The following is a 25,284-nucleotide window of genomic DNA, read 5'->3' on the forward strand; positions in this document are numbered from 1 at the left end:
AAAACAGTTTACAGACATGTTAACCTATTGAATACATTATCTATAGGCACTTGTAATAACGATCGTAATTTTAAGACCCTTACAAGTGACAATATCACTGATTTAAAATCTTCATTTGGATTAAATTCGATATAATAAACAGAAAGACATTGATTTGATATTGCATATGCGCGACTGGCATATAACGTTTTAATCTTGGTTCTATGCTGGTTGATTTTTCCGTCCCAAAAGTTTCACCCACCCAGTAGCCATTACCTCTGTGTTATCATAGCTTGTAAATGATATTGTAATAATTTTTAATTTACTGTATACAAAACTTAGATTTTTCGAAATACTTAGGATTTTCTACACCAAAAATAAATAAGGTCAGCTGTATTTGACAAATACTGTTTGAATGCATGGTCCTGATGGTCACCAACTTCGTTACTTATTTATGCTTTATTGATTTACTTTTTCATCTTTTAGGAAATAATAAATCCTAGATACGAACCTGGAATTTTTGACGAGAGTAAAGGATGTAAGCTTCCTGAGGGATTAAACGCTGACTCTGATTGTTATTACAAAACAGACTTATGTAAGAGACAAGGAGCGGTGTGTAAATGGAAAAATGGCAACTGTTAAAAGGCATAACTGAAAATAAATTAAATTATAAAAAAACTTGTGGATCCTCAATACAAAAGCTACAAATTTTATGTTCACTGAATGTAATTATGTGAGTGCACGCTTGCTCATTTATTCTGCAAACATATTTACTTGACACATGTTCCAAGAGTCGTAAACTGATATTTTTATTGACTGCATCCTTTAAATGTTTGTATGGTGTTAATAACTAAGTCTCAATAACTGATATGTATCGGTTGATATGTGATTAAAATATTTATGAAAAAAACGGGCGATATTTAATTATGACGATGATATAATATGCGCTTTGCTTCTTGGTAGAACACGACCTAAGGTAATTAGCATATCAGAAAAAAGACTAACAGAACAGAAAGTGCACGCTTAAAATGAACTTATTTGTTTCTTTCGCAGTAGCGCCAAGGAAAAAAGAAAAGACAAACAAAGTACGAACAGCAAATGGACTTTGCAACGTTTACATGTAGTCGTAATAACCAAGTTGATCTCAGGTGCTCCAGAAGGATACGTCGATCTGACTCCACATGTGACAGCATTGATGCTGTTCATTTAAGTTCAACTTTTTGATAAACCTAATTTGAAGGGCCACCTTTAGTAGGTCTCATTTCCTTTGGTAGGTCAAGGTCACAATAGGTGAAAGAGGATGTGATTGTACATGTTGTCGTGAACTTATTTATGATACTTAGAAAAGTTTTTGCTGATAACGTAAAATTAGCCAAATTATGTGTTGATGTTAAGTTGCCTCATGGAACAATATCTGATACGACTTATGTAAATCTCCACTGGTTCCCAAATAAAATCAACATTTATATGAATTTATTTTGCTTAATTTAATGCGAATGTCACGAAGAGTTTTCGTTTGATATAATTTCAGGTCTTTTTCTGCCTCTTTTCGTATCCATATTTTAGAACTACCTCGACAAACTTCACCTGCGAAAAATTAAGAAATTTCTTCATTTTTGTTTAGTTTTATATACTCATTCACTTTGATCTCGATATACTATTTTACCACACAACCACATGACTAATCTGTGGTTTGTAAGATGAACATCAAACAGTGTGTCCCATTACATAGTGGCGAAAAATAACTACGATGAATAGTGTATGACAGGAATCTATTTATTGCCAGCTGTACTATATATGATATTATTCGACATTAAATATACGATTGTAAACCAATAAGTTAAGAATGCATAAACATATCTAATAAATCCTTTTTAAATGCTTTTGATGAAATGCAATGAAACATAAAATAAGCTGTGAATAATGTATATTAATAAGCTTATAAAAATAATTCACCACAAGAATAAAATTATGAAAGGTTATCAGTAACTATTGATAAATCACGCTTAATAAACTCAACAAACACACCAGAAACAACCATTATGTACATCAAACGCGCGTTTAGTCTACAAAAGACACATCAGTAACGATCAAATCAAGATAGTTAAAAATGCCAAAAAGCTGTACCCAGTTCTGGATATTGTTGCTAAAGACATTAAGTGGTTTACAACAACTACATGCTTTTCAACTGTATACATAGTTCTAACCCTTAGATTGGTTTGTACAAAATAAGGATGCAATTTAACCTCTAAAAAAATGAACAGTACTGCAAATAACGACAAACACAAATATCAATGTAAGAAGATGTGGTATGGTTTTTAATAGAGCAACTTGCATTGATTACCAAGCGTTGCAGCAATATATTATCATACTCATACTCAGAAATCAAGAAATTAAAATACTTTATTTGGTGTTTCCAGCACAAATTTCTTACTCCAAGTAATTTTGTGACCGTATGCCTGGATGTCAGAACTAGTTTCAGTTAGATGTATACTACAGCAATACACGAACAATAAATATGGCCGACAGTAACTAACGACAAACTTTGGGTTACTGGGTCCTTCCTTCAGAAAGGCACAAGAAAAATACGGTACATTTAACTTGTTTCTTAGAGCACAATCTGCTTAACAGTGAAAAGTAATGTAACGACACAGCATAACAATAAACTCAAATATTGAATTGCAATGCGCTTTAAAACTCTTGTTATACTGCAACTAACTACCGAAACCTATGAATGATAAAAGGACAAAGGACACATTTGACCAATTTGATAGTTTTCGCAACTTTATCCCAACTACTGCATATGGCAGCATTTCCTTGCGGATCGTAGACAAACATGTCAAGCGATAAACCTTCATCAACCCGTTCCAGGATTCAGATTGCATAAGCACTCTGAGAAAATCATTCTACAGTATATGTATTTGTTCAATTTGTTGTTGGCTATAGTACCCAAGATAACAATACATTTTCAGTTATGTTTTATATTATCAAAAATAAAATCAATGTTTAAATGAATAATGACAACATTTAACGTCCTAAATACAATGATGAACCAAAAGCTTTATTCATAAAAAAAACAAGTTTAAAGAATCACATTTAAATTTATAGAGTCTAAAAATAGTATCAATTTGATCGTTGTTAACATCCATATCGTTATTTTTTTTTATTAAAAGTGCTTCGCGTGTCTTTAAATAAATTTACGGGGAATTATGCGTAGTTATCTTTCACCGACATTGGTGAGTTTGACCAGAAATTAAGTTTACTTTCTAATTTATATTGATAACATGTTCAGACCTTTAGTGGTGACATGATCATATATATAAGAAGACAACAATAGACAACACAAATAGAATATCAAAAATAAGAGCAAAATACGTCGAAGATAATTCTTAATGGAGGGACCAAAAAAATATTCTTCATATTTTGCTCAGTGATCTTCAAAGTTTGATAGCAAAGCAATAAGGGGAAATATGTATGGTAACAGTTATATGTATACATGTATATTCAAGTGACGGGTTGCCATTTTTATTTCTTCTTTTTGTGTATTGGAGACCGTAACATAGATAGAATCACATGAATCACATCAAACGAATGGCAAACAACTGTCATATTCCTGACTTGGTACAGACACTTGGTACACAATGTACATGTTATCCCTTCCATAACACCTGCTAAATCCCACAAAATCTGTAAAACACAAATAGTGTACTTCTAATTAAAAGACAAAGATTTAGAAAAAATATAAAGAATGGCATTTATTGTGTTGCATCGGGTAGAACAAATATAAAAACCTGTATATGGTATATATTAATCTAAACGCCTATCGTGTTATGTGTGTCGTTGACCAAATGTTTCATTGTCTGTTACCTAATGTCTCCTTGTGAAAATGTAACATAAGATTTTATCTAGTTCATGAATTACTATGTCACTGCAATGTTTTTGTACACATTTACTTTGAAAACTTGTTAGGTTACAGTGTAAGTGCACAGACACAGAGTGAAATTTTCCCAATTAAAACCGATTTTCTTTTCATATTATACTTCAATAACTCATCATAAAAGGTCGTTCATAAAAAAATAAGCAGATTATAGATTTCTTTTCTTTTTTTAACATTAATATCTCGAAAAAGAGCTGCATTACCTATCAACATTTGTGTTAAATGATGTAAGTTTTTAACGACCTTGTCTGGCTATACAGCCCTCACACGATCGGGTTTTGATCCTTAACTAATGCTCCTATATTCTTTTTTTTTTTTAAGTCCACATAAATACATCCATTACCTGCAGAACTAAAAATGTGTGAAAAGTCTTAAAAATCCTGCTGTAGACCTCCTGTATAGACATTACATTTATTAGACATCGTAGTATCGCACTACCCGGATCACAGATATAACATTAAAAGAGAGAAATTAAAAAGATTTATATACTTGTAAACTGGCAGTCGTAGATACACACGTTTTTTTTGACATATTTTTATTTATATACATACTTCTAAGTCAGTTTGGATACTTAGATAAATAAATGCTAGCTATTTAAAAACATTTTTCGGTGCAACATACAATATACAAAATATTATATAAAAACATCCCTTTATAACATAAGGGCATCCGAAACGCTTACTACAACAAGGTCAATCAAAAGCAGAATTTTAAGCAAAGGGGGATACTACAAGAATATTAACATGAAAATGATCGTTTGTCGATATCTATTTCGATTTATGAGTATTCACAATATCAATTCAGTTAACCACTGACTTTAAATCGAAAGCCCCTACTTCTCAAATAATAAAGATTAAAAAATTACACTGCCAAATCAATTTTTCAAAAAAATGAAAAAATAAAGTACTGGAACGTTAGGATCAAAGTAATGTTTTCATCATGAGGGTGTAATTAATTACGTATAGCTTTTACGTAGTGCGTTATATAACTGGTCTATCTCATATTTCGAAAACAGTATCAATATATTTTAACCTCAATTAAGATCAATCAAAAGAGTCAAAGAACAAAATCGAATATTCTTTCCAAGGAAAGGTTGCAGACTTTGTGCTACAGGCATGTCAGTTATTCATATATTCATTAAGTCATTAGTTTTGATGCCTCTCCAAATCAATGTTGTTAAAAATATTCAAATTTACTCACTTTTTTTAACCATTAACTGGCTGCTTCCAATCTATTGGCTTTTGTTTCTTACTTTGGCAGAGGGAAAATTCTATCCAATAACGAAATAAAAAATGAACATACTACAGATCTGTATGATAAATATATTATTTGAAAGTACATTATTTGGTAGCTACTTAATTTGTACAATAGGGGAAAAAGGCTAATATGAAGAAAATTTGTCATCTTTTATTTCAGGATCTTTTGTAAAAGTTATACTAGTTTTATTGTTATATTCATCTCTACTACAGAAGTAATTGACACCTTGATGAAAATTAATTAGGTTCGGCCTTCTTTTCCTGCTTCAGAAACGCAAAAGCATTATCAACAATGTAGACATGATTGATCTACGAATAGGCGGAAATATCCGATTGCTACATGTATGATAGTTCAAACGAATATCAAAACGAATTATCTTGTCAAGCGGATGATTCAGATCGTTATTTTGTATTTTGCACAACTTTTTGGAGTTTTTGGGTCCTCAATGCTTTTCAACTATGTACTTGTTTGGCTTTCTAATTATTTCGATATGAGTACACAGATCAGTCCTATGTAGACGAAATACACGTCTGGCGTATTAAATTATAATTTGAAAAAAAACATAAAAGGAAGACAACTTATATAAGCTCACCTACCCTGACATTCTAATGGTAATTTTTTTTATGAAAGACAGGTTTGTCGGCCGTTAAATGTTTCATTATCAAAGAAATATCTCTCCTTGAAAATTTCAATCATTGAAAACAAGACATAAAAAAAATTATATTTACAAATCTATGCTGTAAAGATATTGAAAACAAAAATAAAAGATACAAAAGTCAAATATTTTCTGGTAGTAAGGAAAAGATTATTAACAAAATTTACGATTTAATTGTTCAGTTGAAAGAAGCGCAGATAAATTAACGTTATCAAAAATACTGAGACATTGATATAATTGTTCATCTTAACACAGGAAAAACAATTTAAATATCAGTAAAAATACAATGTGAGCCAAGCAAACTATATTTAGTACAAATAGAATCATGACTCAAGATTAACAAATAACAAATAAGCAAGCTTTCAAATGCATTGCTGTTCTTAGTATAAGCATAAGCAAACAAACTTTTTAAATACTAAAACAATACAAAACATTTATGATACTATTATACATTATATATAACATGTTCAATTTGATTCAATAAGACTGAACGTAATAGGTTTAATTGATTGAATTGATTAGTTTAACTGTTTTTGTTTGTCTTTTGCGTTTGTATGTTTTAAAATAGAACATCAATTATGAGTGTTTTTCCTGTTAATTGTAAAACTATTGTAAACTTGGAACACAGATATGCAATGTTTAGATTAAGATTGTAAAAGCAATAATTAAGTTCACCTTATTGCAATGCAAAATCATAAAATCAAAAATAACTTGCAAGGATATCTAAAATGAATAGTGCTCTGATAGAAGCAAAACTTACCGGTACAACAATCATTGTTACAGACACGATTGTCAAATGATACATCTTCACAATATTTCCCGCCATCACGAGGAAGTGGATTTGTGCAATTCCGAGATCTATGTTGAATACCTCCGCATGTTGCTGTACAGGTAGACCATACTGACCAGTTACTCCATTCACCATTCACCGGAGCTTGGTAGATACAATATGATATAAATATATTAAAACGTTTGCTGATTCATGAACAATTTATTTTGCAATTCAATTATCAAAACTTGAAATACAATGTAGGTTACATGTAGCGTTCATTAGACAGCATTAAAAAGTCACAAACAATTTCAGAAGTCTACGTTATTTCAAGATTGGAAAACTTATCAATGAAAAACAAATGTTTAATATAAAAATAACGAATGCACAAATATAAATTTCAAAGAAACTGCTTCTATAGACATACGAAAAACATATTATCAAAAATATATTCATTTCAACGATAGATCATTGTAATACTGTAGACACAATTTGTTGCAATGTAACTACGAGTACATCATAACATTTATCTGTACATCAATGTGAATCACATTGTGATTTTATCATACCTGTCTGTTTATGTGTATGTGTTGGACTAGCACTAGGCAAATTTTTATTAAATGTTAAACCTCTTTCAAAGCAAACGTTCTGCAAATACATATCTTTCTTTTCTGGTCAGGTCATTATCATTACACACAATATCATCTTATATGATAGATCTTGTGGAAGAAAAAACTTACCAGCACAACACTAATGGTTACAGACTTGATTTGCAACTGATGCTCCTACACAGTAGTTCGCGCCATAACCAGGACGAGGGTTATTGCAATCACGTGATCTTCGTTGAAGACCACCTCCACATGTTATTGTACAGGTACTCCATTCTGACCATGGACTCCAACCACCACTGGTTGGTACTAGAAAAATACAATTAAAATTTTTACCTTAATATAATCTGCTTCCTAAACCAACCATCTGCTGATCAATTCGCTAAAAATAAAAGAGAGTTTTGCTCGATGAGACAAATATATCCAAAACTCAAAATGACTTCAACTATCGACATATTCTTTTGCAGTTCGACCCATTCTGAATATATTGAAAACACCAGCTTGAAACAATGTCCTTCCGTTATATAGAGGATACCTCTCAATTAACAATTAAAGGTTAGTGACTATGTCGAACGCACCAATACCGTATCATAGAACGTAAAACAAAGAATGAAACAGATGCAGTTAAGCAGGGTTTCCCCTGTGTCAATATTATTTTTCGCCACCTCTTTCGCCAAAACAATATATTTTTCGCCACTGTATTATTTTTTTCGCCAATTAACATAAATATATTTTTCGTTTTAAATTTACCTTTTTTTCGAACTCCTCCCCCCCCTTCTCTTAAATAAAATGAATTTGCCTCATTGTGTCTATGATTATTCTCTCAAACTTATTTTACAGTCTACACTGTAATGAATGAACACTAAACTTTTACTATAAAACAACAGAATTTTTTTTTAACTGAAAAGGGGGGGGGGAATCATCGTATTTTAAAAAAACTTTTCTAAATGAGTAGGATTATACTTTAATAATAAAGCAGAAATAAGTCCTGGAATATAACAAAATTCATGGACATCTTTTCATCATTTAATACCAGTCTAGTTCGTTGGGAATTCCGAAAGTTCCTTTAAAATAAAAATACTGATGTGCCCTTTGTACTAAGTAATGGTTTTAAAACAAAACAAAAGCTTTTATCACATGAAATTGATCCCTCGTTTCATGTGTTGTCATTACATTGGAGGGTTACTCCCATTCGAAGGGTTGTTCCCAACCTTTTGGATATATTTCTTCATAACGGCAGTTTTTTTTTCTTGACCATAGTAAATGAAAAAGTTGAGATGTAAAACTATGCCTGAAACACGTGTGTCACTCAAACGACTTTAAAGAAGTCCCCCTAATCAAATATCTATATAAAAAAGTCAAAGGATAATCAAAGTTTTTAATCGGAGATTTTTCTTGCTTTTGAATATTTTTCGTCACAACAACAGCTTTCTTTTCTAAACTATCGTTAAAAGGAGAAGAGAGGTCAAAAGTTTGCCAGCTTCAAACACGTGCGACGCAAAGTGGTAAATAAATCCTGTATGTGACAATTAGCGGAAGCCATTTAACCACCATATCATTTTGTCAAACAATTTAATCAACACCTTTATTAATTAGTCCTTTGTTGTCGATAGCTATAAAATGCAATCGGCAGATTATTGATTTTCTATCCAAATCTTAATGAGGTCAAGGTAAATTCTGAGTATTGTCTGATCAGGTAAAGTCCGAGAAAATAAAAAAAAAGTAAATAAAAAAGATGGAGAAAAAAAAATCGTTATATATATTTCTTTCGCCAAATTCTTTCGCAAATGACACATTTTTATCGCCACACTTATTATTTTTTCGAAAATTCGCCAGCGGAAACCCTGCAGTTAAGTCTGTCTCATATCTTGAACTACATGCAAACACGATTGAGAAAATTGGTCGAAGGAAGATCTTCCATCATCGCCTGTATATACTTCTGTCTGTATATAGGAAACATAGCTACTCATTGATACGATATTCAATATTGCATTTCGTTATTATTTCCTTGTTAAATGATTGATACTTTAAAGGAAAAATATAAAGGGGTTCAGTACTGTTACACCACAGGCTAGGGGAGGATTTGACTCCCGCTAACATGTCAAACCTCGCTACAATCCGTAGGTATGTGCCCATTCCAAAGTTAGGAGCCTGTGGTTGTCGTTTGTTTATGTGTTAAAAATTAGTTTTTCGTCATATTTTTATACATAAATACAGCCGTTAGTTTTCTCTTTTAAATTGTTTTACATTATCATTTCGGGGCCTTTTATAGCTGACTCTGTGGTATGGGCTTTGCTCATTGGTGAAGGCCGTACGGGGACCTATAGTTGTTAATTTCTGTTTTATTTTGGTCTCTTGTGGAGAGTTTTCTCATTGGCAATTATACCATATCTTCTTTTTTTATATTCAAAGTTTCAATATTCAAGCAATCCTTTCAAAAATTCCATAGACGTCATAGCGATTGGTTGACCTTTTTTCAGATATCTTTTGCATAGATGACGACGTGTAAGTTTAAATTGCCGTAACCATAGAATATCCTCTTTTCCTCAAATGTTCAATCACAAAAAAAGACTTATCACCGAGTTTGTACTAACTGGAGCAACATTTCTGGTTCACACATGTGAACCAAGATCAGTTTCCCATCTCGGACAATATGATATGACTATCAGTTTTTCATTTAGTGAGAGGTTCATACTGCTCAAATTTCAAAGTTGTGTTTGTAAACATGTTTCGTGTTTTGGTCTTTTTAAGTATGTAATCGACATCGACATATCAAATGGTATTCAAGTCTCAGACAGGGTATATAGTGTAACATTCCAGTCTTGGGGTTTGTATCCTCATCCGCCGAAGTCTCATCCACTGGCATACACTCCTTTGATTAGCAAATGGCTACATTTGTCATGTTCGAATACTTTATAGATGTTTTCTTTTAAAGGTTATCTTCGTCTACTTTTTTTCAATACTGTACTAAAATCGTTACAAAATACCATTTTAAAGCGACATTAGTTCACCTATGATTTGATTTTAATAAAGCGTTTACAAAGAGACAAGTCTCTTCTTTCTTGAATGAAATAGGGGTTTACATAGGATTCCTCATTCTGCTTTGATTCAACGTTATTTCGTCAGATATTCTAGAAAATACTGTTTGCATATAAAACATGTTCGAAGATAGGATGAGACATTCGAATTCACACGCTCAGTCTAAATGGTAGAAACTCGCTTGGACATGAGACTTCGTTTACTAGTATTTTGAAAACGCTTCTAAACTAAAAGCTTTGCTCAATTCGAATTTAGTGTTCAGTGTTGGTTCTAATGACTGGTGTAATACCAATTTTGAGGATATTCCCCAAATTCATGGGCTGGCGAATTCGATATTTTAGGCTTAACATTCTTAACCATGTCAAACTCTCCAGCAATATTCTCATTTGGTTAAAAAAAAAAATATTTTAAAGCCCAATAACACTGCTGCAAGGTTATCTAAAGATATGGATTGTTTTTTGAATAAGTTTGAGTGTCCCTGTGATATCTTTCGCCTGCAGATCTTATTTAGTGATAATATTGTTTTCGTTTTCAGTTACGTTCTATTTATCGTGATTTCTTTCTAAATGCAAAATTGACTAAATTGAATAAATTGAATTTCAACGGCAAAAACTCCTGTAATGTGATAAAGATTAATGCAGCCACTTCACAATTTGTAAATATTTTCTGGCTGATTATTGTTTTGTCCTTTATATATATTTGCTGCATACCACCATCTTTATATACAAATTGACAATTAATTTAAAAGACTGTTCCTTTTTAAATTAAATACAAAAAAACCAAATGTTTTTTTTTTATTTTGACCAATCTGAAAGCAACCGCCTAGGCGTATCTGAAAGCAAGCGTTACCGTCGATAGAATCATAAAGCAAGTGTTCCGAATATACATTGTAACCTTTAGTATACTCAATGTTTAAAATCAACCTAATTCTCCTCAATTGCATTCATGATCTATAATCTATAATAGGCATCTTTATTGAATGGCTGGCAAAATAAGCAATTAATGTTGTAATGCCAGTGACGTTTGTGGCATAGTTGTAGTCGTCTAATGAGTTGTTTCAGAAAGAAAAACAAATTTTAATTTTTAATGAATGATTAACAACGACGACAATGACAGACGACAGACGCTCAGTGACAAAAAAAAAAACTTACACTGGCCCTTTTGATTCAAATGAGCTAATTTTACTTACCACAACTTTCTTTCAATCTAAAGCAACGTACTCCGACATCTTCATAATGATGACAGTCATGAACTCCCCATGCATTATGTCGACATTCTGCTATGGTACTCTCCGAGCCACTACACTGGACGCCGTCCAGCCAAATTGTGCTAAGACCATGACTTACTGAGTTACCCAAGGATACTCCTATACTGGTAAAAGATAACAAAAAAAAAAAAGAATTGCCTAAAAGCAAAATGGCATAATCAATCCATGTTGATTTTTTTTCAGGAATATTGATCATATTTTTTCTGGGTGTTAAAAAATTATATTTTCAAAGTGTAGAATTTGTAAAATGTATTGAAATAAATATGCCATGGTCGATTGATAATCTTTTATATCGAATAATATACATCTATTAACTTATTATAAAGACCTGACACGTTATCATTATTCATTAAATTAGAGAACATTGTGTGTGCATTTACTATATATACAGAATTAGTTAAAGCAAGTTTAATTTCAGTGTGTTAGGTTTTATCAACACGTCAATAAAAGAGGCTCATTACGTCAATAGATATTAAAGAATATGTTTACTTCTTTAAAGAGTAGCATTGGTGTATTTTATATACAAAATTAAAACGGTTCTCCACTGTACTAATCACAAAGAAAGCATCAGTTCACATAATTTGAAATATGTCTAAAAACTAAAAAAATTATAAAAACAAAAACTACATAGTTTATTTCGAATTCTTGAACTCATCGAGCGGCATTGATTTCAAAGTCTTGTGAAGGAAAAACGTGTCCAAACCATTTGAAGCCTGGTATGTGCAATACGTTCATTCTTGATTATTGTAAATTATATTAAATTCATCTTTATTGATTTTGCTTTGAAGATTATCAACACAACACAAAGCTAACCGCCCACATGTATTTGCTTTCATTCTTTCCCATGGCTCTAATCACTTGGTCAAGCATCATTTTAACTTATCATACAGTTATTTACCATGACGGTCAAAAGATGCAAAACAATTCTTACTCATACATACTGTAATCTCAATGTTTAAATCTCATCAGTCGATATATAAGATTCAAGTCAAGGCGCATGAATCGAGACATGTTACGTCGCTAGCTTTCGCGTTGACAGCGTTAGCGTTTCCCGAAATGCTTATCTGCTTTACGCCAAACATCTTAATTGGACATAGGAAAAAAGCTGTCATTAGATTAAATTGTTTTTTTTTTTTCTTGAGTTGTATTTGATTGTCCTGGTGTAATTGGTACTGTCATATATGCATATACGAATACGAGTTTCAATGTCTTGTATAGAACGATTGAGCTATTTTAGAAACGAAAATATTCTACCATTTTTTAGTAGCAATAAACAAAAAAACAATGTCAGTTGGACATGCTTTGATACTATATATGCCCTTGATTTTTACTAGATAAAATATTTGTTCGCTTTGGGGATTCCGTATATCGTCAGGTTATCGGAATTCCAATGGGGACTAACTGTGCACCACTTATTGCGGACCTGTTTTTGTATTGCTATGAGTTACAATTTATGACAAAAAAAAGCAAAGACCCATCGAAACAACATCTGATAAACAAATTTAATAATACTTTTAGATATTTGGATGATATTTTGTCTCTCAGTAATGACGACTTCGATCTTTATATCAAAGAAATTTATCCTGTTGAACTTACTTTAAATAAAGCTAATACTAACAATGACCACTGCCCTTTCCTCGATCTTGATATCTATATCTCTAACGGAAAGCTGAATACTAAAATTTATGATGAAAGAGATGATTTTTCATTTTCTATTGTTAATTATCAATTTTTAGATGGTGACGTTCCCTTGTCACCATCTTACGGTGTTTATATATCTCAACTTGTACGATTCGCTCGTGTATGTAACAATGTTTTAGATTTTAACGAGAGAAATTTATGTATTACTGAAATTGTTTTCGATATCACAAACTACTCAAAACATTTACTAAATTTTATCATCAGTATAAGGACATCATTCGTAAATATAGCTCAACATGCAGACTTCTTATACGTTCAGGTATTTCACATCCATTTTTTTATGGAAATATTCTTTATAGAGCATTTATTTTCTTTGGTTACATCTTCTGACATCAGACTCGGACTTCTCTTGAACTGAATTTTAATGTGCGTATTGTTATGCGTTTACTTTTCTTCATTGGCTAGAGGTATAGGGGGAGGGTTAAGATCTCACAAACATGTTTAACCCCGCTGCATTTTTGAAGCCTGTCCCAAGTCAGGAGCCTCTGGCCTTTGTTAGTCTTGTATTATTTAAATTTCAGTTTCTTGTGTACAATTTGGAAATATGTATGGCGTTCATTATCACTGAACTAGTATATATTTGTTTAGGGGCCAGATGAAGGACGCCTCCGGGTGCAGGAATTTCTCGCTACATTGACGACTTGTTGGTGACCTTCTGCTGTTGTTTTTTTCTATGGTCGGGTTGTTGTCTCCTTGACACATTCCCCATTTCCATTCTCAATTTTACCACAATATATAATGTAGCGCGGTCGTAAGTTTCTGACAATACAATTATGAACAAAAACACATCCTTTTAGTAGGTACCCATGTATATAAGTGTACAGTAAAATATTGTTTTATTATTTATGATTTGTTATGTGTAAGAAAATTGTTTTGGTGATTGCGTGTATATGTATTTGATAACCGTACATATACATTTTACCTGTAGCCAAGTTGGCGACAAGCTACCATTGCATCAGCACAATTAAAACCATCGTCACAGACAGTTCCCCATTTACCGTTATGATAAATCTCTAATCTTCCTTCCGATGAATACGACCCATCAACTAAACGTATACTGTCTATGAAAGAAGTAAGTCACATGAATTTCTTTGTTTAAAAGCAAGATCTCAATTTACTACAATAAAACACGTGTAAACATTATGGATTTTATCAGCTGAAAAAGTAAGGCTCAGTTTTCCTTATTCATTTTTTTACTTGTCGAAGGGCATACTCGGATTCATCTACGAGTTGTTTCGACTACACAGGCACTTGTGACTTATGTTGCTACATACTCTCTCGAACTGTTTACAGGTCAACAGGTACACATCTGCAAGGCAATTCTCGTTCTTACCCAAAATGCTCTCATATTATTTTGATAGTTTATTTATCTTCAATCTATGTTTTACTGATTATGATTGATATATATCTGTATGGTAAATGCTTGATTTTTATTAGACTACATATGATAACATATAAAGATACGTTTTCAGTCATCAAAGTAAATCAAAGAAAGGAAGAAAGGAAAGCTCAGATAGTTGACATAAGTTGTTTGTGAAAGATATCATAAATTCAAACATGAATTAAAATGAAGAGAAAATAAAACAAACAAAAAGTTTATGCAGAATTATAAACATAATTCTCGTAAATCAAAGGTTAATTAAAAAAAACTAGCAATGTATAAATTATTGAATGCTTAAAACAAAAAACAACTCAATGATTCGTGTCTGCAAATAATATGAATATGTAAAACAAATTCACTCTTAACATCCTTAGATAATGGTTACTCAGATCAATGTCTGATTTTTTTTCTAAAGTACACAAGGACAAAACACAGAATTCAAGAAATGATTTCATATTTAAGGATGTTTATTTCTCTCTTTTTAAGTAACAATCTTTTTTCAAAGACTGTGATGAATAGACAGTTTATAAGTAACGGAGTTTAAAAGGAAGAAAATAAAAATCATATCTTAAAATAACTACGAAGCAACTTAATCTCAAATAAGTAAATAATGAAAGCAACGAGTGATTAATTGCATGCGTCCTAAGCGTTTTTTTTCTGGATTAACCTTTATCAGCAACGCTAAAAGTCAAATATTTGAAAGCTTAGGATACATGTATGTGCGAACAAAAATAGTTTAAGAGCTGTAACATAATATAACCAAAATGTACCTCAAACATAGCTAAATCCATCTACGGTCAATTTTACCTGACGGAGTTGAAACTTTAGTACTTATTAATGTTTTTAATTCCTAAACGGATGGTTTTAGAAATGTTTGTCATTAATCATGTCAGTACCTCGGACAAAAATAACACGTCATACATGTCATTCGTCCTTGTTATCATCACTTTGATTGTCGTTTGTTTAACTCATTGTATTTCCTATTCCAAAATGATGACGTTTGAAGAAATGTTAAGTTTCAACTGGTTAAAGTTAGTTTACTTTGTACTTTTCACGGTATCTATATTAATCTTGTAACAAATGTTACTGTACAACGTCTAAAAAAAGACTTCAAATACAGAATTCAAAATTGGACATTGATTTGAGAAAGTTGATTAATACGATCGGAAGTGTTAAAATTGGCCGTAGTCTAAAATGAAAACTTTAAAATGAATTTCAAATTAGTCCCCGAAATATGACATGGATGACTATTTGAGATCTTTGTCAACCATATTGATTTAATATTGAAAGTAAAGAAATTTTTTTTGACAAATCTTAGTAAATGTTTATATAAGTTACCTTGTGACGTGCTGGCAACGCCGGTCCTAAAATATAAGATTTATGGTTTAACGCTTAATTTCAACGATTTTTGTGGATTTTTGGATTTTTATTTTTTTCAATTTATAAAACAATATTTCTAACTTAAGTGTTAAAATCTTTTTTTATTTTATATTTCGGAAAATAGCACCACTGAGCAGTCATTGCCAAGTTGTGTTCAGTCTGCGTTTGATAACTAATTGTAACTATTATACATTCAACATTATGCAAGAATGTTCAATTTGACTGATATGAATAATAATACAGATGTTATAATAAACAGGAACTATTAATAAAAGTGAACTTCGTTTTTCTTATCAAACATTAATGTGTGCATCCAAAAGTTGCAGACCAATCAGTTTATTGAAGGGATGATAGGGATAAATACATAGCATAAAAATTGATATAAGTTATGCTCCAAACAAATCCAATATAAAACCATTAGAAATAAATATTTAACCAGTGAAAAAGTTCGATTTAGACTGCTTTAAAACGTACTGTCGTAATGTCACCAATAATACGAGGAACCACATGGTGCTGAAAAGAGAAACAAACCGATTGCTGTTTGATTTATATAATTTAACGATATTAAGATAATACAAAACATGATAAATGAAAATGATTTTTATATCAAGTGTAAACTGTATATACCTAAATGATATTGGGGTATATTTTTGGTTGTTGTATAAGAAGCATTTGTCTATGTTACAATTTTGAGTGTTGTTCAAGTTGTTGAATTGGTTTCATTTAATGTCAATATATATTCTACATGTCTATTTGTATATGTAATGGTTGGAACATTATTATATGCGTTCATTCATTTCTCGATGATCAAATATTTAAATTAAATTAAATTAAATCAACTTAAGTTAGCTTTACGCATTGGTCAGAGTGTCCCAAACTATAACTAAGACGATTTGTTCTATACGAGATAATTGTATTGATAACATGATAAACGTTTTACAGGAAATTGGTTTCATTCCAAAACCTGTATTGGTGTCAATTCAGAAGACTGTTATAACAAATCGGATAAAATAAAATTAACGGTACCAATTTTCTTGCACCAGATGCGCATTTCGACAATACATGTCTCTTCAGTGATGCTCGTGGCCAAAATATTTAAAATCCAAAGCTTATATAAAAGATGAAGAGCTATAATCCAAAAGGTCTAAAAAGTATAGCCAAATCCGTGAAAGGAATCAAAGCTTTGCATGAGAGAGATACATTCCTTAATCTATAATAATTTATAATATTTTGTATCAGCAAATTTTAATAACACAAAAAATCTGTATTTTCATGCCAGTACCGAAGTACTGGCTACTGGGCTGGTGATACCCTCGGGGACTTATAGTCCACCAGCAGAGGCATCGACCCAGTGGTAGTAATAAAATTAACGGTACCAATTTTCTTGCACCAGATGCGCATTTCGACAATACATGTCTCTTCAAAGACATAAAAGTATCATTAGTAATGAATAAAATTATCTAATAATGAGATCGGAGTCGTTCAATCATGTCTACAATACTAGACTAAAAAAACTAAATATTATTTACATAAAATAAAACCAAAGTTTTGTGACATGTTTGACGTTGAAGTAACGGTGACGTAACTTACATATTGTTGATTTTCTACATAATGTAAAAACAAATTTTAAATTATGCAGGGTACTCATTTCAAAACACACAAAAATATGCCATAAAAGGCATTTAAGGATGTGTACCTCTGAGGAGCCAAATATTTATTTCTAGAATTGTACTTTTTTTCTTAACCTGATTGATGGGTTTATAAGACTGTTTAAAAATAATTAGTGAACAAAAAAACATATCGTGATGCATACGACCCTTTCAAAATACACAATTCTGATGATTTTTTCCATTTTCATCAATTTTTTACGTATTTTTGGGCTATTGTCGTGAAAAAAATCACATTTCCATAATTAAACTTTTTCTTATACGTTCAATAAAGATGCAGTGGACCAATCTGAATAAATGTTACTTAAAAAAAAACTACAGGTAGGTGTTAATATACGAAATTTTTATCATATTTTTATGCTTTTTTGTTTTAAATTTACCATGCTGTTTTTTTATTTTTTTTTTTCAATTTTAAGACCAAAATGCATAATATTTCAACCTTTTTGTTATACATGAAAAAATACATATTTAAGAAATTTGTAAAGACAAAAATGATATGGGATGTACATGATTCTTGTAAAATCATTTTTGTACCCCTCACCCATTTTCTCAAATTTTTGGCTAAATAGACTGACTTGTTTGGTCGTAAAATTTGGAAACTGGATAACTCAAAAAATTTCCATTTTAAATACACAATTTTTGTACAGAGTTAAATAATTCCAGAACGAGATTGCAACGAGACTGAATCGTCAGAAGAATACATCCTTAACACAAAACGTCAAAATCCTTAAATGTAAAATATTTACCCTACAGTTTTATCTAACAAAGTATTGACGTTTATGCAGCGTATCAGTTGAAGTTTTGTTTATCTTCTTTCCGTTTATCATGTTTCTGTAATGAATGTTTAATTGTATAACAATTATAGTTGTTACATTGTGTCTAACAAACGTTAGATCTAGTCATTTGTTTTTAAAAGGTGCTTTGTTGAATATAGCAACATAGTCAACTCTTCATTCATATTATTTGTATACGTATTTTTTTAATTACGTTACATGCCTTCTTACAGTTGATCACACAAAATCAATTCCGTCAATTATCAGTAGAAAAGAGAAACTTAAAAATACATGACTAGTTATCAATTGATAGCCAGTAAATCTTTGCAATCCCATCTAGAAGATGTTCCCCGGTTACTTATTTCAAAAACAAATAACAGTGAATAAAACAATCTCGTAAATTCAACGCGCTTATCTGGATTGAATTCCTTCAGGTATTTGAAAGCCAGGGATGTATATTAGATTGTATTTAACGTGACTAAAAGGGGCATATATAACGCAGACAAACCAAAATACATTCACGGTCATTTTTTGATGAGAGATTCGGGATCTCAGTTTGTAAATAATTTCCCAACGAAAAAAAAAGAGCGAAAGCAACATTGGCGATTTGATATTGATATATTGAAGACAAGTAATTTGTTACAGACAAGACATTAATGTAGAATGTCACATGTTACCTCAAGTCTCCAAAATATTTTTTAGAAACACTAAAAAAAAGAACGGTGCTTTGTAACACCTTATATATGTGTATATGACTGCAATGCAATGAAATGAAATGTTGGAATACATTCATACAACTGTCAAATTCAGGAGAATCATTTTGTTCGATCCTTTGTCGTATGCAAACGGATGTGCCGTACTATGTTTTGGTGGTATTGCAACTTTGTTGTTTAAAAAACTCAATGGTATATTTTTTCCTTCGTAAAACTGCCAATTTCATGCACTACTGTCGAGTTTTGTCATAATCAGTCTAATAATTTGAGAAATTCCTAGTTTAAGAAACGACATCTACAGCGATTCGAGCAAAACAATTTTCTTAAAAAATCCAAACCAAGCAGCATCATGATAGAATATAGTGTGTACCAACAGCAACACAAGAGTGCACACACTGACGTGTATCGCCTTCTTTACTAATCATTGATATTATGTTGATAGTCCTAAGTATAAAGCTTTATTAAAACTGTCACATAAACTTAACATTAACCAAGATAGCTGAACAAAGACCAATGAACAATGAAAATGAGGTCAAGGTCAGATGAACCAGTCCTGGCAGACATGTACAGCTAACAAAGTTTCCATACAACAAATATAGTCGACCTACTACTTATAGTTTAAGAAAAATAGACCAAAACACAAAAACTTAAAACTGTGCAATGAACCGTGCAATTGAGGTCATGGTCAAATAAACCTGCGGGACTGACATATAGATCATAATATATTTCCATACACCACATATAATATTAGATAAAAAGACCAAAACTTAAAAACTTAACTTTGACCACTGATTCATGAAAATGAGGTCAAGGTCAGATGACATCTGCCCGCTAGACATGTACACCTTACAATCAGTCCATACAACAAATATAGTAAACCTATTGCATAAAGTATTAGAAAAACAGACCAAAACACAAAAATCTAACTATAACCACTGAACCATGAAAATGAGGTCAAGGTCAGATGACACCTGCCAGTTGGACATGTACACCTTCCAGTCCTTCCATACACCAAATATACTAGCCCTATTGCTTATAGTATCTGAGATATGGAGATATGGACTTGACCACCAAAACTTAACCTTGTTCACTGATCCATGAAATGAGGTCCGAGGTCAAGTGAAAACTGTCTGACGGGCATGAGGACCTTGCAAGGTACGCACATACCAAATATAGTTATCCTATTACTTATAATAAGAGAGAATTCAACATTACAAAAATTCTGAACTTTTTTTTCAAGTGGTCACTGAACAATGAAAATGAGGTCAAGGACATTGAACATGTGACTGACGGAAACTTCGTAACATGAGGCATCTATATACAAAGTATGAAGCATCCAGGTCTTTCACCTTCTAAAATATAAACCTTTTAATGAGTTAGCTAACGCCGCCGCCCTAGCCGCCACCGCCACCGCCGCCGGATCACTATCCCTATGTCGAGCCTTCTGCAACAAAAGTTGCAGGCTCGACAAAAAAATAATGTTGCTTTTAAACACTCAAAATATATCTTCATTTCTCCCTGCAATAAAATGTAGGAATAATTTCCTTTAACTGTCAGATTCCAGGAAACATTTATTTCGATCCCTTTTCGTATGCAACCGGAATTGACATAGAGTGGGGTGCTCATTTTCGCCTCATCTTTCCATGTTTTCTACAGTTTATGTTCAGGTCTAAATGTTTTTGAAGTATAGTGATATTTCTATATGAAGATAACTTCAAATGCAAAATATTCTTTAGCTTGAAAACGTGTTTGTTTGAAAAAAAAAATCATCTGAAAAGTTAGATTAAAGGGTATTTAAAATTTCCGGATGTTTTGTCAATGGGGGACACATATTCGCCGTTTTTACACATCTATTTAAAATCAAATTACCGCAGCTTTAAACAATTTTTTTCAAATCAATTTCATTAAAGATGAATAGCAGACATTTCAAAGGTGTAAAGAATTCAAAGTTAGGGCATTCAGTCAAATAATTTCTTAGAAATACTTCTTTGAAATCGTGTTTTTTATTCAGGAAATTGTCCAAAAATCTGTGTCCGTTTTTCGGTCATTTTCGGTTTGGTGGTATAACGACTGAACCCCGGGTTTGTTTGCTTATATTTGTATGTTATTTCTTCACTGTTTTTATGTTTTGTATGATTTTATAAAAACAAATGAGATTTTAACATCGATAGATAACTTTATAAACTTGTTTCAATTCCTTTGGTCACTTTCATACGTTTGTTCTTGTCCTGCTAGCCGTTAAACATGCGATCGTCATGGATTAATGGTCTAAGATATATGTATTTTTAGTCATATTGTTGCACCCCTTGCCGAATGTCTCTTTTGTTTTTCTTAACGCCTTTTGTAAAACGAAATGTTGTTTGTCTTTTCGTCTAGCTTTTTTGGTGTGGCCGAATAACCAAGTGAACATGAAAAAAGGTTGACTTGCAGCCGAGACTTTGTGGTAAATCAAGCCACTCAAAAATTATTGTATGATTTTTTCAATATTAAGCTCATCGTAGATACCGGGATTAAAATTGAGTATGCCAGATTAATATACAAAGATATATCCATACACGTGAGATCGGTTTGCATGACCTTATCACGACTAATCGAGGATTTGCATTCGGAAAGTTATAAGATGTCTTCTTTAAAAGTGTTGTTGAACAAATATTATTTATTTAGATTGAAGACCTGTTGGTGACCTTCTGCTGTTGTCTGTTCTATGGTCCGGTTGTTGTCTCTTTGACACATTCCCATTTCCTTTCTTAATTTTATGCACGCTTGTTCTACAGCACAAGCCTCAAATTATCAAAGTCAAGATATATTACCCAGCGGCGTATAAATTAATTAAATCGAAGATTTAAAAAGAACGCGTCGACGAAACAAACAAGGTTTGGTGTTCATATCAATTTGTAGAAATCGCATAACGAGTTGTCAGAAAATATCGTTTTAGACGAAACTTGAAATTATTATTTCATACAAGATAGAAAATCCCAATTTGGCAAAATATAAATGAAATTTGGATTATATGGAATAGGATCCCAGTTAGGGCAACCAGTCCGGTACCCACGAATGTAGTTCTTAAAAAAATATATAACTTTTGTTATAAATTGTGTAGTGTAATTATTTCACTAGTTCTGTAACTGAATGTAGATTTATTTGAAAGGGTAGGCTTTCTAGTTAGAATTTCTGTAAAAATTTTGATTGATTTAAATGTAATCTGGCGTCAGTACATAGAGTAAATTGCCTAAATTCTAGCCTTTATTCTTTCCCGGAAGTAGACAGACTGACCCTGTTGTCAATAAAAACAAAATTTTGCAATGGAATGCCGGTCATGAAGCACTGAGATTGTACTTAGACACTTCAAAATGAATGCCTAACATGAACCAGAAGTCCCAAGGTGGCTATCAAAATTATTTATTGAACAGGACCCTATGTATTTACTATGATTTTCAATGCGTTCCAATGGGGCAAATAATTGGGTCCCCGTTCCTGTCAGAGAGCATGTTTTGAACACTTCAATCTGCAATTGTCAGCTCATTTTTGAAGTTTCATGGATGAAATTTGGCTACAGGCTTCAAAATTCAATAAGGAAAGCAATGATGTAATTATTTTTAAAATTTGAATTCAATTTTTTAAATTAAATTGAAATTTAAATTTATGAAATTTAAAAAAGTTTGTTTTTCAATTTAAAGTTTAAAAAAAGGGCACAGATTTTTTTTTTTATCATTCGACTGTTATACAAATAAAGAGCCTCATTCCGATTTGGTACGATCGATAACATCGTCAAATTATCTTTGTATATGTGTTTCATTTAATAAAACAAAAGATTATTATTTGCTAGAAAAAATGAAATTTTAAAAAACATATTATATCAACTGAAAAATTGTAGCGTACTTACAGGTGTACAGTTGGACTGCACGTCAGATACTGACACCACTTAACATTTTTATTTTATTTTATCTAATTGCATGTTTGTTTATCTTAGAATAAATCGTATACACTCATTTGACTATTAAAATATTATCGGTATCGGTATCTAGCAATGATACAATAAGGACATTATTCGATATTTTTTAGGAAATGTTTAAATTTGTATTTCTTCCGTAATCGTTCAGAACATATTCACAAATAATTGTGAAAAAACTGCGTTCCATTAATATATTTATAAAAGGGTCAGTCAATACAAGGGTTAATTGAGAAATTATATTCTTTCCCGAATTTCTAGTCTTTTGATCAATAGAAACGAATTATTTCTTAATGTTAAACGTATGGAATATCCAATAGTTGCAAATCGCAGTTAGAATATTCCACAAAGTTGTACATGTTGTGACGTTTTGATCTCAGAATGTGTATTTGCTGCACTTAGTTTAGGTAAACGAGCCGGATCATAACATAGTACAGACCAAGAGGTTAATCTATACTTACTTTGTCGATATTTTTAAATTGTATTTTTACTTGATCATCGATTCAACTACTAAAGTGACAGTGTTGGAGGTGTACTTGCCATAATAAATCATGTACCAAACCTTTTTTAGATGTTTAAAGATAAAAGATATCAGTAAAAGTTTAAATGATGCGGACGTAAGCATTCGTATTTAAAGGATTATTGTCTAGAGAATATGTTCAGAATGGCACATTTTCCGACTGTTCAAAAGAGAAGCTGATGATACTCAATGGGGCAATCAAGTACTGTAGCAAAACGGCGAACACCACGACAACAACAAAAACAAACGACAAAATCACTTGTAGATGTGCCCAAGCCTCTACATAGGAATGTATGGACAGAGAACGTTTATGTTCATAGCATTTTCTTTATGTAATAACACCATTTCTTATTCATGCAACGAAACTGCGTTTAAGAACACGTAGGCTGACCGTGTTGAAGTAACATTTCATATAAGATTGATAAATCCCTCCTCAACAAAATATCAATTAAATTCAGCATATGGTTAGCAGCCGTTATGACAAAAATAAAGTACTAAATTTTAAAAAAAGTCCTGATATAAGTCTCTTATTGAACTTTATGTTGTGACTTTATTTTATCATTTGAAAGTTTGAACTATATTCCGTCTTTTCTACGATATAGAACATCCTTGAATTGTTTTAAAATAACTGATTTGCTTAATAAAACAAAAGTGTAATTTGTTTTTACACAAACAATGTATAAAAATCATGATTTTTATCTACAGAAAAAGTATTAAATACTTACTGTTGGACTGTGCTTCAGCTTTTGACGCAAGGAAACTATTGTTTTCGTGAATGTCCCGTTGGTATCTTTCGTCCCTCTTTTATCCATGTTTGATTATTTCAAGATAATTCATTTACAGTTACTTGATTACTAAAATATTATCTGTATTCATGTATGATAACAAAAAATGACATATCTTAATTTTTCCAAGAAACTCATAAATATCAATATCTTCCGTTTTTAAACAAAAACTGATAGTAACGACGGAATGTGAGAAATATGCATTACGTACATTTTTCTATAGATGATATAAGGGTCTATTAAAATTATTGATTATTGAGACCTTTAAATATTTGCTAATAAGTCGGTCATTGCACGAGTAGAAACCAATTACCTTAATTATTTTCCATTTAACATAGGCCGTTATTGCAGACTTCATTTAAAATAATTTCCACGACTGCATGCATTTATTTTAAAAGTTAAAATCATACACTTGAATCGAAAAAAACGAAAATTTTGTATCCATACAGGTTACAAAATAAGTATATGCACAGCTTAAGAGTGAAGAAACCGCGCTTCGTCTGAAAGTTATAGTTACGCATTAACAACAGACCAAAGCAAAATATGTTGACTTGATCGGCAATTTGTTGGTTAACAGATATTTGAAGAGGGTACTGTTCTGGGTTTAATACTACACGTATTTACAGTAAATTTATTGGTTGGTACTAATTGTGCTTGTATTTTGTTTATCAAAGTGCCATATAATTCATAGAGAATCGTCCGAAATGAAATGAAAAAAAGTACTTTCTTTTCTCGTTCAGATATATTGAAGGTGTCATGTCGAATGAGAAACCCACCGTTCGTTTAAACCTTGTATTTCATGTATATCAGTCAGATTTAGCTTAATGAATCTATCGAAACTAGAAGGTCTGCCTCAAATCTTTATTTATTATGATATGTTTACGTAAATTCATTTCACAAGAGA

The 25,284-nt window shown here is 31.6% G+C and overlaps 1 protein-coding gene across 2 annotated transcripts; it reads right to left on the reverse strand.

The window, feature by feature from the left end:
* Positions 1–1,741: 1,741 nt before the first annotated feature.
* On the reverse strand, positions 1,742–24,451 carry LOC143075125 (galectin-3-binding protein A-like). Of its 2 annotated transcripts, none has more exons than XM_076250433.1 (10): positions 24,321–24,451; positions 18,387–18,471; positions 16,448–16,486; positions 15,932–15,957; positions 14,135–14,273; positions 11,434–11,615; positions 7,338–7,514; positions 6,589–6,762; positions 5,117–5,186; positions 1,742–3,666 (listed from the first exon to the last, which is right to left on the reverse strand). In XM_076250433.1, exons 3-7 carry the CDS (start codon positions 16,480–16,482, stop codon positions 7,348–7,350), a joined length of 549 nt encoding a protein of 182 aa, XP_076106548.1. In that variant the 5' UTR covers positions 16,483–16,486; positions 18,387–18,471; positions 24,321–24,451; the 3' UTR covers positions 1,742–3,666; positions 5,117–5,186; positions 6,589–6,762; positions 7,338–7,347. The 2 variants fall into 2 exon arrangements, with proteins under 2 accessions (XP_076106548.1, XP_076106549.1); XM_076250434.1 differs by lacking the exon at positions 24,321–24,451 and adding an exon at positions 23,010–23,033.
* Between the last annotated feature and the right edge of the window lie 833 nt (positions 24,452–25,284).

The sequence above is a fragment of the Mytilus galloprovincialis genome, chromosome 5, assembly GCF_965363235.1.
Source record: "Mytilus galloprovincialis chromosome 5, xbMytGall1.hap1.1, whole genome shotgun sequence".
Classification (NCBI taxonomy): Eukaryota; Metazoa; Mollusca; class Bivalvia; order Mytilida; family Mytilidae; genus Mytilus; species Mytilus galloprovincialis.

Excerpts from the sequence above, each read along its gene's own strand:
- LOC143075125 (XM_076250433.1), bottom strand. The coding sequence starts at position 16,482 with ATGTGGTTCCTCGTATTATTGGTGACATTACGACA. Across the intron at positions 15,958-16,447 it reads TTATTGGTGACATTACGACA|GACCGGCGTTGCCAGCACGT; the intron begins GTACGTTTTAAA and ends CTTATATTTTAG. Across the intron at positions 7,515-11,433 it reads TAGATTGAAAGAAAGTTGTG|TACCAACCAGTGGTGGTTGG; the intron begins GTAAGTAAAATT and ends GTATTTTTCTAG.